The sequence below is a fragment of the Agelaius tricolor genome, unplaced genomic scaffold, assembly GCF_023055355.1.
Source record: "Agelaius tricolor isolate 1412-34295 unplaced genomic scaffold, bAgeTri1.0.p SCAF_14, whole genome shotgun sequence".
NCBI lineage: Eukaryota > Metazoa > Chordata > Aves > Passeriformes > Icteridae > Agelaius > Agelaius tricolor.
The window spans coordinates 6341217-6354684 of NW_027269274.1; the positions used below are offsets into that span (position 1 = coordinate 6341217).

The window sequence follows — 13468 nt, forward strand, 5'->3', positions numbered from 1 at the left end:
AAACATTGACCGGTGTGGGCATTTCCCAGTGATGACCCAGCACAGGGGGCACAGGCTGGGGTGTTGTGCCAGCCCTCCAAAGGGGGCTGTGATCCTTCTGAAAAGTACCCAAAGCAAGGCCTGATCTACTGATGAGTTTTGCACGTTGGCCAGGAGCAGCTGCCTGTCAGAAGAAACCTGCCCTGGAGGCTTCAGTAATGCTTTTTCTATTTCCAGAGTTGCCTGCTGGTTGGGAGAAAATAGAAGATCCTGTATATGGTGTCTACTATGTAGAGTAAGTGCTGCTGCCTGCTCTGGTGGGGCTGCTGGGGGGAGGAGGGGTCCCTGCACCCAGCCTGTGCTTTGCTGGTGACCCCTGAGACTGAGGAGGAGCAGGAGGAGACCCTGGCCCAGGACAGGCTGGGGGATGTCACAGGGTCTGGGAGAGGGCAGCCCTGTCTGGCCATTCCCCAGCCACCCCAGAGTGGGCTCAGGGGACACAGGAGTGCCCTGGAAGGGGTTAAGCTCAAAGAAGGCAGGAGCAATCTGGGATGTGAGGAGCCCCAGCACCTCACAAATTATAATGTTCTATCCAGAGAACATTAGTGAGTGTGCATTTAGCTGAGTTTGGTGGGCTTTGTGCAGCCCTGTGGTCACAAAATGAGTGTGCAAAGCAATCCACCAGCCAGCTGGGTCAGAAGATGCTCAAAAGGAGGATTGGAGAAGATGGTGTGACCAAACAGCCATGGCAGAGGCTCTTCCATCAGGCTGTGTGACTGTGAATGGAATTACAGGTTTAATGGGACTCCCTGTGGAATTAGAGCAGCTTCTCCTTTATCGACATGTCGGATTGCTCCTTTGGGAAACCAGAGATCCCAGTTCTGTTTCATCACTGACCCCATAAAATGAATTTTTAATTATGTATACACTCCTGTCTAGTAGGATGGCTTATGATAGCCCTCAGAGTAGACATGGAATACAGTTTCTGTCTGCTTTGGCTCATTTCTGACCCTACCATCTGTGCCTAGGGAAACAAGGTTAGCAAACTGTGTAATTAAGGCTTGACATTTATTTACCAAAGACATCAAGAATATTTTTCAGCTATTAAATGCCATGCCAAGAGATCTTTACAGGATATTGTCCTGTCACTTTATATACACATGCCTGTTAGTTTTGTGGCACTCCTTACTAATGGAATTAAATCAAAAAGTAACTTCAATGAGGCAATAATTTTATTTTACTTGCTGTCTCTAAGCTAGCATGATGGTTGTAATTTTAGCATTTGTCTCTGTCCCTTCAAATCAGGCACTTTGTTATTACATAATAGTTTTTATTGAGAGACAATTGTATCATGAAAAAGTTTATATCATTTTTAAACTAGTTATAATTTTTTCTTGGCTCTCCAAAGATATCTTGAAATGGGAAATCTTTTTCAGTGAGTGAGTTAGAGCTCACTTTCAGTGACGTAGACCTCACTAACTTGTTTTTTATTTAGTAAGTTAAATATTTTTCTAGTGATTTAATATTGATCTTTAACAGAAAAATTTCTGAATGTAAATCCCTGGAGTGCTTCTGTCACAATTACTAGAAAATGTGGTTGGTTTTCATGTGGGTTTTTTATAAAGCCATACTGGATAAGAGACAATATAATAGCTATTACTCTTAATGGTAAACTTTGCTTTGTATACAAATATAGGCTTTAAGGTAATATATTTTTTGAAGTCTACCTGTTCCTCTGCTGTAGCAAAATCTCTACTGAAAATGGCTCTTGAGCAGTTGGTGAGCCATTCAGGGAGTCCCAGCCCTGCCCTGCCACCCCAGCATCTGTGGCTGCTGTCCTTCACTTGGTTTCATAAGGTGGTGAATCCTCTGTTGAGTGCATGCCTTGTGTGCTGTGATGGGACTGGGCTCATTATTTTTTCTTTTCCTGGAACTGGTACAAAATATTGGCTCTCAACATCTCATAGTGCTCAAAAGCTGCCTGAGGAAAGCAGCTGAAGTTTCACTAAATGCTGGTTTCCCCTGGGAGTATTTGCTGGTGGCTGATTCTGGATAGATTTTGATCCATTTGGAGCCCAGCTCATAGCTTGCACCCCTGCAGGTATTTTTAAGACACCCTGTGTGCATTGATCAGATTGCTGACAGATGTTGGGGTTTGTTTTGCTTTGTTTTGTTTTTAACTTGGGTGAGCCAGGAAATGACTGCACCTCTGGGAATCTGATTAAAGCAGGGATGATACAGGCCTGTCTTTTAAAATGCAATCAGACAGTATGCCTTTCCTGCTGTAGTCTCATTTTTCACAGATAGATCACTAATGTATTTGAAGGAATTACCCATCCCTACTCGAGACATCATATCAATACCAGAATCTGCTTGTTTTTCTAAATACTCTTTTTGGATGAGCCTTGTTCCACACCCACTGCCGTTGGGTTTGTTTAGGATTTTACTCCTTCCCTCAGAAAGAGGAGTTGCAGTGCCTGGCCCTCATTCCTGCCTGTTGCACCAAGGGTTTCCCTAATTCATGGCTCTCTTCCATCTCCAGCCACATCAACCGGAAGACACAGTACGAAAACCCAGTCCTGGAAGCCAAGAGGAAGAAGCAGCTTGAACAACAGCAACAGCCTCCAGAAGGTTGGCACCCTTGAGGGCATGGTGGGTGGGGTGTTCATGGGGGAATGTCCTCCCTGACATCCTGCCAGTGTTTGTCCTTCCCTCCATGGCCTTAGGGTGGAAAGGCAAAGTGATGTGCATGGCAAAGGCTCTGTCTGTCCTGCACAGAAGGTGCAGCAAAGGAGGAAATCTAAGCTGGATCACTTAAGTGTAGAAGGTTTCTATCTTGTTAAACAGGAGAGATTTTCCTTTGTATGTCCTTTGTTTCTGGAACGTTTCTAGACTTTCCAGAGACAGCTAAAACACATTTTCCTCTTCAGTCTGCTCCATGAAGTCAGTCCCTGTAGCTGTTGTTGTTCCAGTCTGCACTGGGACTCAGGCTGTCAGAGGGGATGAGGAGTGGGCTCTTACATGCACCAGATAAACCCTGCATGAGAGATTTCTTAAACCAAGACCTTTGTATGTTGTCAGGCTCTAAAATCTGAAGTAATTTCCTTATTTTGAAACACTTTTAAAAAATTGTTTTCCTACCTCTTGGCCCCTTTTTTTTTCTTTCTTTTTAATTTTTGTCTTCAAATGCAGCCCAGCTGCAGTGAGGGCCCTGTGGCATTTGGGTTTGTTCTTCCACTTAGAAGCCATGAGTGGCACAGGGAGTAGATTTCAATTTCATGTCAAGTCCACTTAGATGCAAATCACATCCCAAGTTTCAGCGTGAGATAGGCTGTTCCAGCAGATGGATCAGTTGACCTGTATATAGTGATCCTTCAGAACTGGTTTTTGGCCATCCCATTCATTGCATTCCCTCTGTCTGTGACTCTGTTTCCTCTCTTGCCATGCTTCTCACCTCTCCTCTGCTTGACCCCCACACTCCCAGCGTGTGCACATGCAGCAGCTCTGGGTGCTGTTGTGAAACCAGTAACATTTCCCTCTCTGCCCTCTCTAGAATGGACAGAGGAGTGTCCATCTCTCCCTCCACCTGCTGCTCCAAACCATGTTTCAAACAACCAAGAGGCAGCTCGGGAAGCACCTGTACAAGGTAACAGCCTTGTTAAACCAGTTGGAAAAGAGCAACAAGGTTTTTTTCCCTGAGAATTCCCTCAGCCACCACAAGGGCAGTATTTCCAGGACTGGTGACACACCAGGCCCTGTGCCTGCTTATCTGAATTCCCAGATTTTGAGACTAGTTTATTCCAAGACTACATTTGTTGCTGAGTGCAAGAGGTGAATGAGATTTGATGCACGCATCAAAAAGAGGATTGTGGCTATTCTCTGTGTAGTGTTCCAAGTTTTCAAACACAGTGGGCTTACTCAGAAGTTGTACTTTTGTACAGGTACTCTGGGCTATTACAGCCTTATTTATTGTGTCAGTGGTCACAGACCAGTTGTTTGCCTTAAATAACTCACCAGACAGGACATGAATCATTCCTGAATTTGCAGCATGAGCTGAAACATTGCCAGGTCAGGTCACCAGCAAGGGCAGGGAGTTCCACTTGTACCTGTGGCAGTAAAGTGCTCTCTGGTTACAAGTGGTTGTAAGTAGGCTTAGTTTTGACTACATCTGAATTGCATAGCAAGTGAGTGGCATTGCCCTGGTCTGCAGGAGCCAGAGCCTGGGGAAGGTGAGAGGGAATCTGGCTGGAATGCACCTTCCTGACAAAGCTGGGAGCAGCAGGCAGTACTCCCATGGTCTCTGAAGGGAAACCTGACTGGAGTGCTGCTGTCCCAGGCAGCCTTTCCTGCCAGGAAAAGCCAGGAAGTGCTCTCTGCTGAAGATCAGCCCTTCCAAAACAGCTGTGGAATTTCACAGGACCCAAATGCCCCAGCACAGTCCTAAGGGGTATTAGAGTACATTAGAATAATCCAGCCTGGTAACAAGGAAAGAAACATGGGAGGTCTGAGGCTGGCACCCTGACCAGCCGGCACCTGAGTCATCAGAGTGCCCCAGAAATGCTGATCTGCCTCCTGGAGGCCTCTGTGGGTGCCACCTTTGCCTTTCCCACAGTCAGGCCGAAGCAAGGGCTGCCCAAGCATCCACACATGGCAATGCAAAGGAGCTGTCACTCAGGGCTGATGTTGGGAGCTCAACATCACCCAACAACTCAGCCACCAAAGCTGTGCAGCAGTGTTAGAGCAGGGCATTAACCTGTCTCAGCATTAACCACTCTGAATGACGTGCCCTGGTATCTGCTGATGATTCCTCCCCTCTTTCATTCCTTCCTCTTCCTTTCTCAGTGCTGCTCCCTCTTCTCTCACTCCCCATTTGCAGCAGTTTCCATGCCTGGAGGTTTCCATCTCTCCCCCTGATGGCACTGCTGGCAGGGATGTGGGCACAAGGAGCCCTCCCTGTGCCCCTGGCAGCACTCTCACAGCCTGGGTTTTGTAGATAGACTCATTTCAAATGTGAGTTCTGTAGGTGGGATGTAGCCTGTGGTGCTGCTGGGCAAGCTCAGCCTGTGTCTGTGGGCAGACACCAGCAAGCTCTGCTTGTTCTTCTTGTCCTTTGAACCAGAAGTGAGCCCTGCTGCACTCTGCCTCTCCGCTGTGTGTGTTACCTGAGACACTGGGTTGCCCTTTGATAGTCAGGGCTTTTTTTGCAGGCTGGGGTCTGAGCAGACCATCTCCCCACGATGTGTAGGATTTCCATGTTCCTCTGCCACCCTTCAAAGGCAGAAAACTACAAGTCCTCACACTGCCTCCTCATGAATTATCTTCAAATATACATTTTTTCCTCCCAGTCAAAGGCTTACAAATCTCAAATCCCCTTGCTCTCCCCCGAGGTCTCCTTTCTGAGCAGAGGCCCACAGCAATGCTGCCGAGGTGTTTGAAAGAGAGCCAGCTCTGCTGGCTGTGATACCCACTGCTGATCCCAGAGTTGTCACCAGAGGGCTTAGTGGCACAGGCTAAGCGTTAAAAACAATTAAAAGTGCAAAGGTGTTTAGTGTTGGCACTGTGAAGTGCAGCAGCCCTGATCCCTTTGCTGAGCCTGTGCAACATGCTTTGCAAGGTTGTGCTTTTGTCCATGGAGCACCTCTTTCCCTCTTAACTGTGCTCCCAGAGAGCATTCCCAGCCCTCCAGCACAGCTGCTCTGGTCCTGGGCTGCTCTTTGATTCAAACTTCACACCAGCAGTGTTTCATCCACAACAGGTAAGGAGCAGAAAGGGAAAAGGCTTCAAACAGTGTCTGAAGAACAACATCAGCCTCCTCCTCTTTTCTCCAGTGGAGGTCACAGGGCAGTAGCCATGGTGGGGCTGGGGGTTATGCTAAAGGGTATCAGTGTCTTATCAGAGCTCAGAACTTGCTTTTTGCTCAGTGGGTTGGGAGAAAGTCAAGTGGTGAAAAACATAATGATGCTTCTCTCTGCAGAAACTCTCACTGCAGACTCCAGTAGGAGGCCTCCTAACCCTGCCCCATCCTTCCCAGGATGGATACAACCACCTCAGGACAGAGATGAGACACACATCCAGCCCAGCATTCCTAGCTTTAACACATTCCACTCTTTAAAGCAGCATGTTTTCCCTTTTGTAGCCTTGGGGCTTTGGTGAGCATGACCAAAGGTAACAAAGTGCCAGGTGCTGGGGTTTTGTTCACATCTTTTACTGCATGCCTGGATCCAGGGAGACAGGCTGAGTGTGATGAGATGAGAGGCTGCAGGAGTGAAGTGCAGTCCTGTCCCTGCACACTGCTGTGTTTGTCCATGGACTCCTTGCAGTGGGGAGGGGCAGAGGAAAAAGAGATCAAACACTCTTGCCTGCCTGCTTATAGATTTTTTTCCAAACTTCCTACACAGGAAAACCTTTTTTTACACGAAACCCTTCTGAGTTGAAAGGGAAGTTCATCCACACCAAGCTAAGGAAAAGCAGCAGGGGGTTTGGCTTCACCGTCGTTGGAGGAGATGAGCCAGATGAATTCCTCCAAATCAAAAGTTTGGTGCTTGATGGTCCTGCAGCGTTGGATGGCAAAATGGAAACAGGTACTGATGCTTTATATCAAAATCACCACTACCACTTTGGTTTGTGTTTTTGCAGCTGGTTTCAAGTGCTGTTCATAAAGGACTGTAGTCTTTATCCCCTTCTTGGGGAAAGGCATTCAGCTTTCCTATTGGTAAGCAAGGAAGTGAAATACATTGAGGAATATATCCAGAATCTTGGAAAAGGACATTTCATGTATTGGAATTCCATCTCAGTGTCAAAATACCAGCTGGGACACTGCCAGCCCCTGCTCTCCCCACACTGATCTGAGGAGAGGAGCCAGCAGTTGTGGGGTTCCACATCAGGCTGTGGGTTCCTGCTCCCTGCTGTGGGTGATGGATTCTTGTAGGGCTGCACCACCTTGTGTTTGTGTCTCTGCCATGCTGCTTGCCTCTTTGCAAAGCTACTCCCAAGGAATGGGCAGAGCAGTAGTCTAATCTGCAACTTGCCTGTGTGGAGGCACCAAGGGCAAATTCATTTTGCTGGAGATCAGGTCCACCACAATTTAGTTGCAAAATATGAAATATGAAATATGGTTTAGGGGTAAGCACAATGTTGCTGGGTTAATGGCTTGACTCAATGATCTTGGAGGTAGTTTTCCACCTTGATTCTATGAAATTCTCTTGGGCTTCATCTGAGGTCACAACTCCTCACTTTCAGCTGGAGCATCACAGCACTTAGCATCCCTATTTTGCAGCCCCAGTGTTAATAAAATGACTCGTAACTTTATCAATATCTGGATTTCAGGCTGAAGTATGAGACATGACATGTGGCACTCACTGTGTCTGAGCAGTTGGTATTTGAGAGCCTTCTGTTACAGCTCCCATGTGCTCTCAATTTTGTTTCTGTCATATGTCAACGTGTAACAGTGAGAGCTGGACTTCAAAATAGCTGTGAAATGGGCCATATACCGGCATTTAAATTTGTTAATTTTTTGCATGAGCCAATTCATTTTCACTTCCAAAAACATTAATGTATATAAAGGCTTTATGCAACGAATCCACAGAGTTTTTGCTCGCCCAAGTGTCACTGCTCTGTGGCATTCACATTCTCTGAACATGATTCCTTCACCCAGGGTTTTCCTCCTGGGAAGCTGAAAGGCAGAGAAAGGCCTCAGAGAAAAGAAAAACAATTCTTATCTCATTTGCTTCTCCTGTCTTGTGCTCATGTGGAATGTGTTTGGGGATTGTTTACCCACAGGTGATTGTTTCATTGGATTCTGGTGTGAATTGTTTTGACTCATTGGCCAATTAGGGCTGTGTCAAGACTCTGGAAAGAGTCACAAGTTTTGATTATTATCTTTTTAGCATTGAGTATCTTTTCTGTATTCTTTAGTATAGTATAGTACTCTTTGATATAATATAGTATAATAAAATAATAAATTAGCCTTCTAACAACATGGAGTCAGATGCATCGTTCCTCCCTGCCATGGAGCTTGCTGTGAATTTACAATATCACTCCTTTTTCTTGTGCTGAAATGCTGCTGTTGCCTGTGAGTGGTAGCTGTGGGTGCTGCAGATCTGCTCTCAGCTCTGGCCCTCCCCTTCCTGCAGTGCACAGAATGTATTTCCTTGGTCTGTCTGTCTGTGTCCGCCGCAGGGGACGTCATAGTCAGCGTGAACGACACCTGTGTGCTGGGGCACACTCACGCCCAGGTGGTGAAAATCTTCCAGTCCATCCCCATCGGAGCCAGCGTGGACCTGGAGCTGTGCCGGGGCTACCCCCTGCCCTTCGACCCCGACGACCCCAACACCAGCCTGGTCACGTCCGTGGCAATTTTGGACAAAGAGCCCATCATCGTGAACGGGCAGGAGAACTACGACTCCCCGGCGAGCCACAGCAGCAAAACAGGGAAAGTGAATGGCACAAAGGAGGCCAGGCCCAGCAGCCCGGCCGAGGTCTCCTCCAATGGACCCCACGGCTACCCCAACGACACGGTGTCCTTGGCATCCTCCATAGCCACGCAGCCTGAACTCATAACCGTGCACATAGTGAAAGGGCCCATGGGCTTTGGGTTTACTATAGCGGACAGCCCCGGTGGGGGAGGCCAAAGAGTGAAACAGATTGTGGACAGCCCGCGGTGCCGCGGCCTGAAGGAGGGAGACCTCATAGTGGAAGTCAACAAGAAGAATGTGCAGAGCCTCACTCACAACCAGGTGGTGGATATGCTGATTGAATGTCCTAAGGGAAGCGAAGTCACGTTGCTGGTGCAGCGAGGAGGTAAGGCTTCAAAACTGCTTTAAAACACCTCTTCTTGAAATTAGAAAAAGGAAAAAATGCATGTCACGAAAGATCTGCTCTCCTAAGCTTCTCTGTAGAAATGGATTTTTTTCCTGAGATGTAGGAACTGCCCCAAGTTGGCAGTTGTCAGGTCACATCGATGGTTAAAATTATTTATTGTGTGTTGGTGCACTGTGGGGGATGCTCAGGTTCCCACATGCACACAGAGCTGGTAAGGGGCAGGAGGGTGGTGTGGTTACACCTTTGCTTACATAACAAACCCTGGTCTCATGCTCAGAAAACCTGAGTGTTTTAAATAGAACATAGACATTCCTTGAGCTATTCTGAGATATGGAAAAGGCTGGTAATATGTTCTGTAATTTGCAGTGTTCAAAATCAGATACTTAATGACTCTTCATTGGGAAGGATTATACCTGGGATACATTTGGGAGCCTAGAAGAGAATTTAAATTTCTCCAAGTTGTAAGCAATTGCAATGTGACTTCTGCACATTTGTTTGCTGTGCCATTGGGAGCTGAGCTCATTTTCTGCTAGCACTGCTGAGGCCACCAGCAGGTACAAAACCCATCCCACAGGCAGCCCACAGGGAGAATGGCTGGCAAGTAACCTGTCAGTGGTCAGTCCATCCACAGGAACTCTTTCCCTGCACATTGTGAGTGTAAAGTAACCTGAGGCAGCACTCCTTTAACCTGTGGATTGAGATTGCTGGGGTAGGGTCAAGCCCACAGGAAGGTCCAGGTTGGCTGTGGAGTGCAAAATCAAGAGCAGAGGGGTCAGCTCTCCCTCCCTCCCTGGCACTGGGGCTCTCAGAGGGACAAAGGGCTGTCCCCACTGTGCTCCCTGTCCCATGCAGGGTTCTATGGACAGCACACACGTGGGTGCTCCGTGGATATCAGGAATGACCTCGCTGCAGAGGCAGAGTTAAAGGGACAGGAAGGTGCTGAGCACAGCCCCAGCCAGCCCTGAGGGGAGTGTGTGCTATGAAAGTACTTTCCTGCTGACTTTTCTAAAGTGTTTTGATTGCAGTAAACACCAAAAGCCAGTCCATTTTAACAAGGGACAAGTTGTTTTCTGATTTCACAAGTCTGGTTTGTTGTTTTCCAAGACTTATTTCAAGGCGTTGAATACATTGATTCTGCAGTTAATAGCAGCTCTGGAGAAAGCTCTGCCTTTCCTATACTCTTTTCTTTCCAAGTGCTTACTGTATTTTTGTATTTTGATAGTAAATTAGAAAGTAGAGAACAGAATATATTAAGAATTCTTCAATTTTCAAAGTGTGAGTTCCTTAAAGACTTTCAGTACTAGAGAGATTTTAAAAATGCACTTCATTCTCATGATTAATATATGTATTATGGAGAAAATATGGTTGGAAGAAAAATAGCAGCTATTATTAATCCTCCTGGAGAGTGCATATATATCTGGTAACACCATATATTAATTATTTGAATTGTGCCTGACATTTAATAATCCTCCTAAAGCCTTGAAGGCATAATGAAAAGTTTAGATGAGGAAATAAAAGCCTAGTTTTAATAAAATAGTAAATAGTTCCCTGATAATCATGTTGAATCTTTTTTTTAATTTTTTTTTAATTTAATCAAGATACTAACCACATTTGCTATCGCCTTCCTAGATAAGGTACCATGTCAGTCTCCTTGAACTGTCTCCCTCCCTCCTTCAGGGTCCTCACATTTCCATCTCAGCAGAGCAGTTTTGAATTTCATGTTCTTGGGGTACAGAACTTGGAGATCCTGGTGGCCCTGGCCCACAGTTTATTATTGAAACAAGGTTCTCCTCACATCCAGAGGCAAGCTGGACCAAGGTGCTCAAGCTATGGTAGAGAAGCCAAGCAGAGTATGCACAGTGGAAGCCTCAGACCCAAACCTGTCAGGTTTGTTCAAGTCTTCTAAGGTGATGCTGGGGGATGAGAGGCTGGCCATGCCCAAGCCATGTGCACTCAGAGCCCAGAAATCCAGCACCTGGCCTGCAGGTGAGAGGGGGACCCTGCCCCTCTGCTCCACCCTTGTGAGACCCCACCTGGAGCACTGCATCCAGCTGGGGGCCAGCACTGGAACCACCTGCACCTGTGGGAGCCAGTCCAGAGGAGGCCGCCAAGATGACCAGAGGCATGAGGGTATGCATAGCTCTGCTGTGAGTACAGGCTGAGAGCTGGGGTTGCTCAACATGAAAGAGAAAGCTTCAGGGAAACCTTACAGCACCTTCCAGGATGTAAAGGGGCCTACAAGGTTGCTGGAGAATGACTTTTTATAGGAGCATGTAGGGACAGGACAGGGGAAATGGCTTTAAACTAGTAGTGGGTTTAGATTGGATATTGGCAAGAAGTTGTTCCCTGTGAGGGTGGTGAGGCTCTGGCACAGGGTGCCCAGAGGACCTGTGGCTGTCCCATCCCTGGGAATGTCCAAGGCCAGGCTGGATGGGGTTTGGACACCCCAGGACAGTGGAAGGTGTCCTGTGCCCAGCAGGCAGGTTGGAACTAGATGATCTTTAAGGTCCGTTACAACCTAAAGTATTTAAAAAAACAAAGGTGGAACTGGCTGAAATCCACCTGGCTCTCAGTGCTGCTGCACTCGGGTCCTTTCCCTGTAACTTCACCTCCTGTTGCCCCTGCCAAGTCTCTCCTCAGCAGCACCATCCCCAGACAAGGCGCCGCTCTTTATTTTGGTGCGATTGCAGAAATGTATTTGGCTCAGGTGTCTGATAAGCTCCTTCAGGGCTCTTTCTTGAAGCTGTTCTTCAGCTTCTCTGTCACTTGTCCTTTCCTCCTCCTCCCTCTGGTGTCCAGTGAGGAAAGTGCTCAGCTGCTGTCAGCATCCTTCCTTCAGCCCAGCTTGCATTCAGTCCCGCTGTGCAGGAAGCATCCCTGTGATGCCAAGGCTTGTATCCAAGAGCTGCTGAAAGGATGTTCAAAGTGATTACTAATCAAGCAGAAAAATATCAGAAAGAGATGTGCAATACACAGGAAAAGCTCTGCCTGCTCCAAGCTGCTGGTGCACTCCCAACAAGGAGGTCTAATTGTTAAAATGCAAACGCAGAGTTGCTGAGAACAGCCTGTGAAATATTTATTGTGAAGTGTGTTCAGCTGATGCACTGGCTTATGGGAGAGGGCAAATCCTGCTGCTGCCTCTGAGTGAGGAACACAAGGATGATGAATCCTGATGATTTCAGGAGGGGTGAAGCTGAAATGCCCCCTCTGTGTGCTCAGGTGTCATCTAAAATCATTTGCAGGATTGGGATAAATACTTCAATACCAATTCAGATCACTGAGAATTTGCTTTCCAGAGGCCTCGTAGAAAATTTACCTTGTCTGTATCTAGTTTAATTTTTTTGTATTTTCTTCTCCTTATTCTCCTCTGTAGGATCAGTCACACTGCTGTTGTTTTCCTGTTTCACCTATAAGTGGATAAAACTGGATAAAACTCACTGATCTTGAGGGGTTCAGAAAGAGTTCAGCCCCCCCAGGGTGCAGAGAGTTGATTGGGCTGACTGGAAAAGCTGATTTTGCTTAGCAAAATGAAGGGACAGAGGGGACAAAATAATTATTGTCTCTATTAGGCAGGAGACATAGAAGGTACTTAAATGAAGGAGCTGGCTGAACAACTGTGTGTTTGGCTGAGAGTAATTTAAACTGGAAATGAGAAGGGGGTGCCAAGCCATTAGAGCCTGTAAGTCAAACTGGAGGAGGCATGAAGGCTTTACTGCCTGAAGGTGAAGCTGAGCACGTTCGAAGGGGACAGGACATGGTGCCTGCAACAGCAGAGGAGGTGCTTGATAACCCAGCAGCACCACTTGAGAGCTCTGCACCTGAAAGTAAACCAGTGCTGCTGCTACAAAATGCAGAATTAAGCATATGTTTTTGTCCCTGCACTGGAAATTGTGATTACATACCTTGGTTATTTTAAAGAATTATTGTTAAGGTGGCTGTAAAAGGTACAACTTTATTTTGAATGTTTGTAGCTGAAAGGATTCTTTTAACCTTGTACCTACCAAGTACATGAAGTACTTTCTACAAAAAAAAAAAAAAGAAAGCAAAGTAACAAAGTAATATTATTTGCCACTTGAAATCCATTAGTCATTGAAGCTTTGCCTATGTACTGTAATCAACTGAAATAAGCAATTCTCAAATACCTCTTCATTCTGCACAGACTCTATTCATAATACAAGAAACATTTTGTCACAATAATTTCACTGCTTCCCAAGGGACTTCTATTCTGGAAGTTGTGCCTGTGTTGGAACAGGTGGGGGGCTGTATAAGAACAAGTTATTCTGCAAAACTACTGTGCTGTATTTTTTGGAATCACTAAGATCTAATATTTGTTTCAGAGAAAATTTTAATGTATTTTATGTTTTGTGAATTGCCTCTGATTAAAGAGGATATTTTTTTCCTTTTTTACCTCTTTTTTTAGGTCAGTCTTCAGGTTAACCAAAATATATGTGTTTAGTTTGTGTTCAGTTCCAAGATTTACAGTGAGTGTTCGTGCAGGTTTTAACAGACAATTTACCTTCAGAGCTCTCACAGTTAGTGCTTAGTTGCATCTTTATTCACTGGAAGGTCAAAAATAGCATAAACCTTAGCCTGATCTACATAATCCCCTGGAAGATGTGTTCCCACTTTGGTCCAGATCAAAGTAAAGGCACGCAGGTGAAATGTCACT

The 13468-nt window shown here is 46.2% G+C and overlaps 1 protein-coding gene across 30 annotated transcripts in view; it reads left to right on the forward strand.

The window, feature by feature from the left end:
* The window catches only part of MAGI1 (membrane associated guanylate kinase, WW and PDZ domain containing 1), a 337856-nt gene that overhangs the window by 275077 nt on the left and 49311 nt on the right, over positions 1 to 13468 (forward strand). For 24 of the 30 annotated variants that reach the window (XM_071439416.1, XM_071439423.1, XM_071439422.1 and 21 more), the window contains 5 exons: positions 217 to 274; positions 2522 to 2610; positions 3533 to 3625; positions 6378 to 6560; positions 8158 to 8778. In XM_071439416.1, coding sequence (XP_071295517.1) covers positions 217 to 274; positions 2522 to 2610; positions 3533 to 3625; positions 6378 to 6560; positions 8158 to 8778 — 1044 coding nt within the window. The remainder of the gene's footprint in view (positions 1 to 216; positions 275 to 2521; positions 2611 to 3532; positions 3626 to 6377; positions 6561 to 8157; positions 8779 to 13468) is intronic. The other 6 variants (XM_071439412.1, XM_071439411.1, XM_071439410.1 and 3 more) reach the window with 1 other exon arrangement.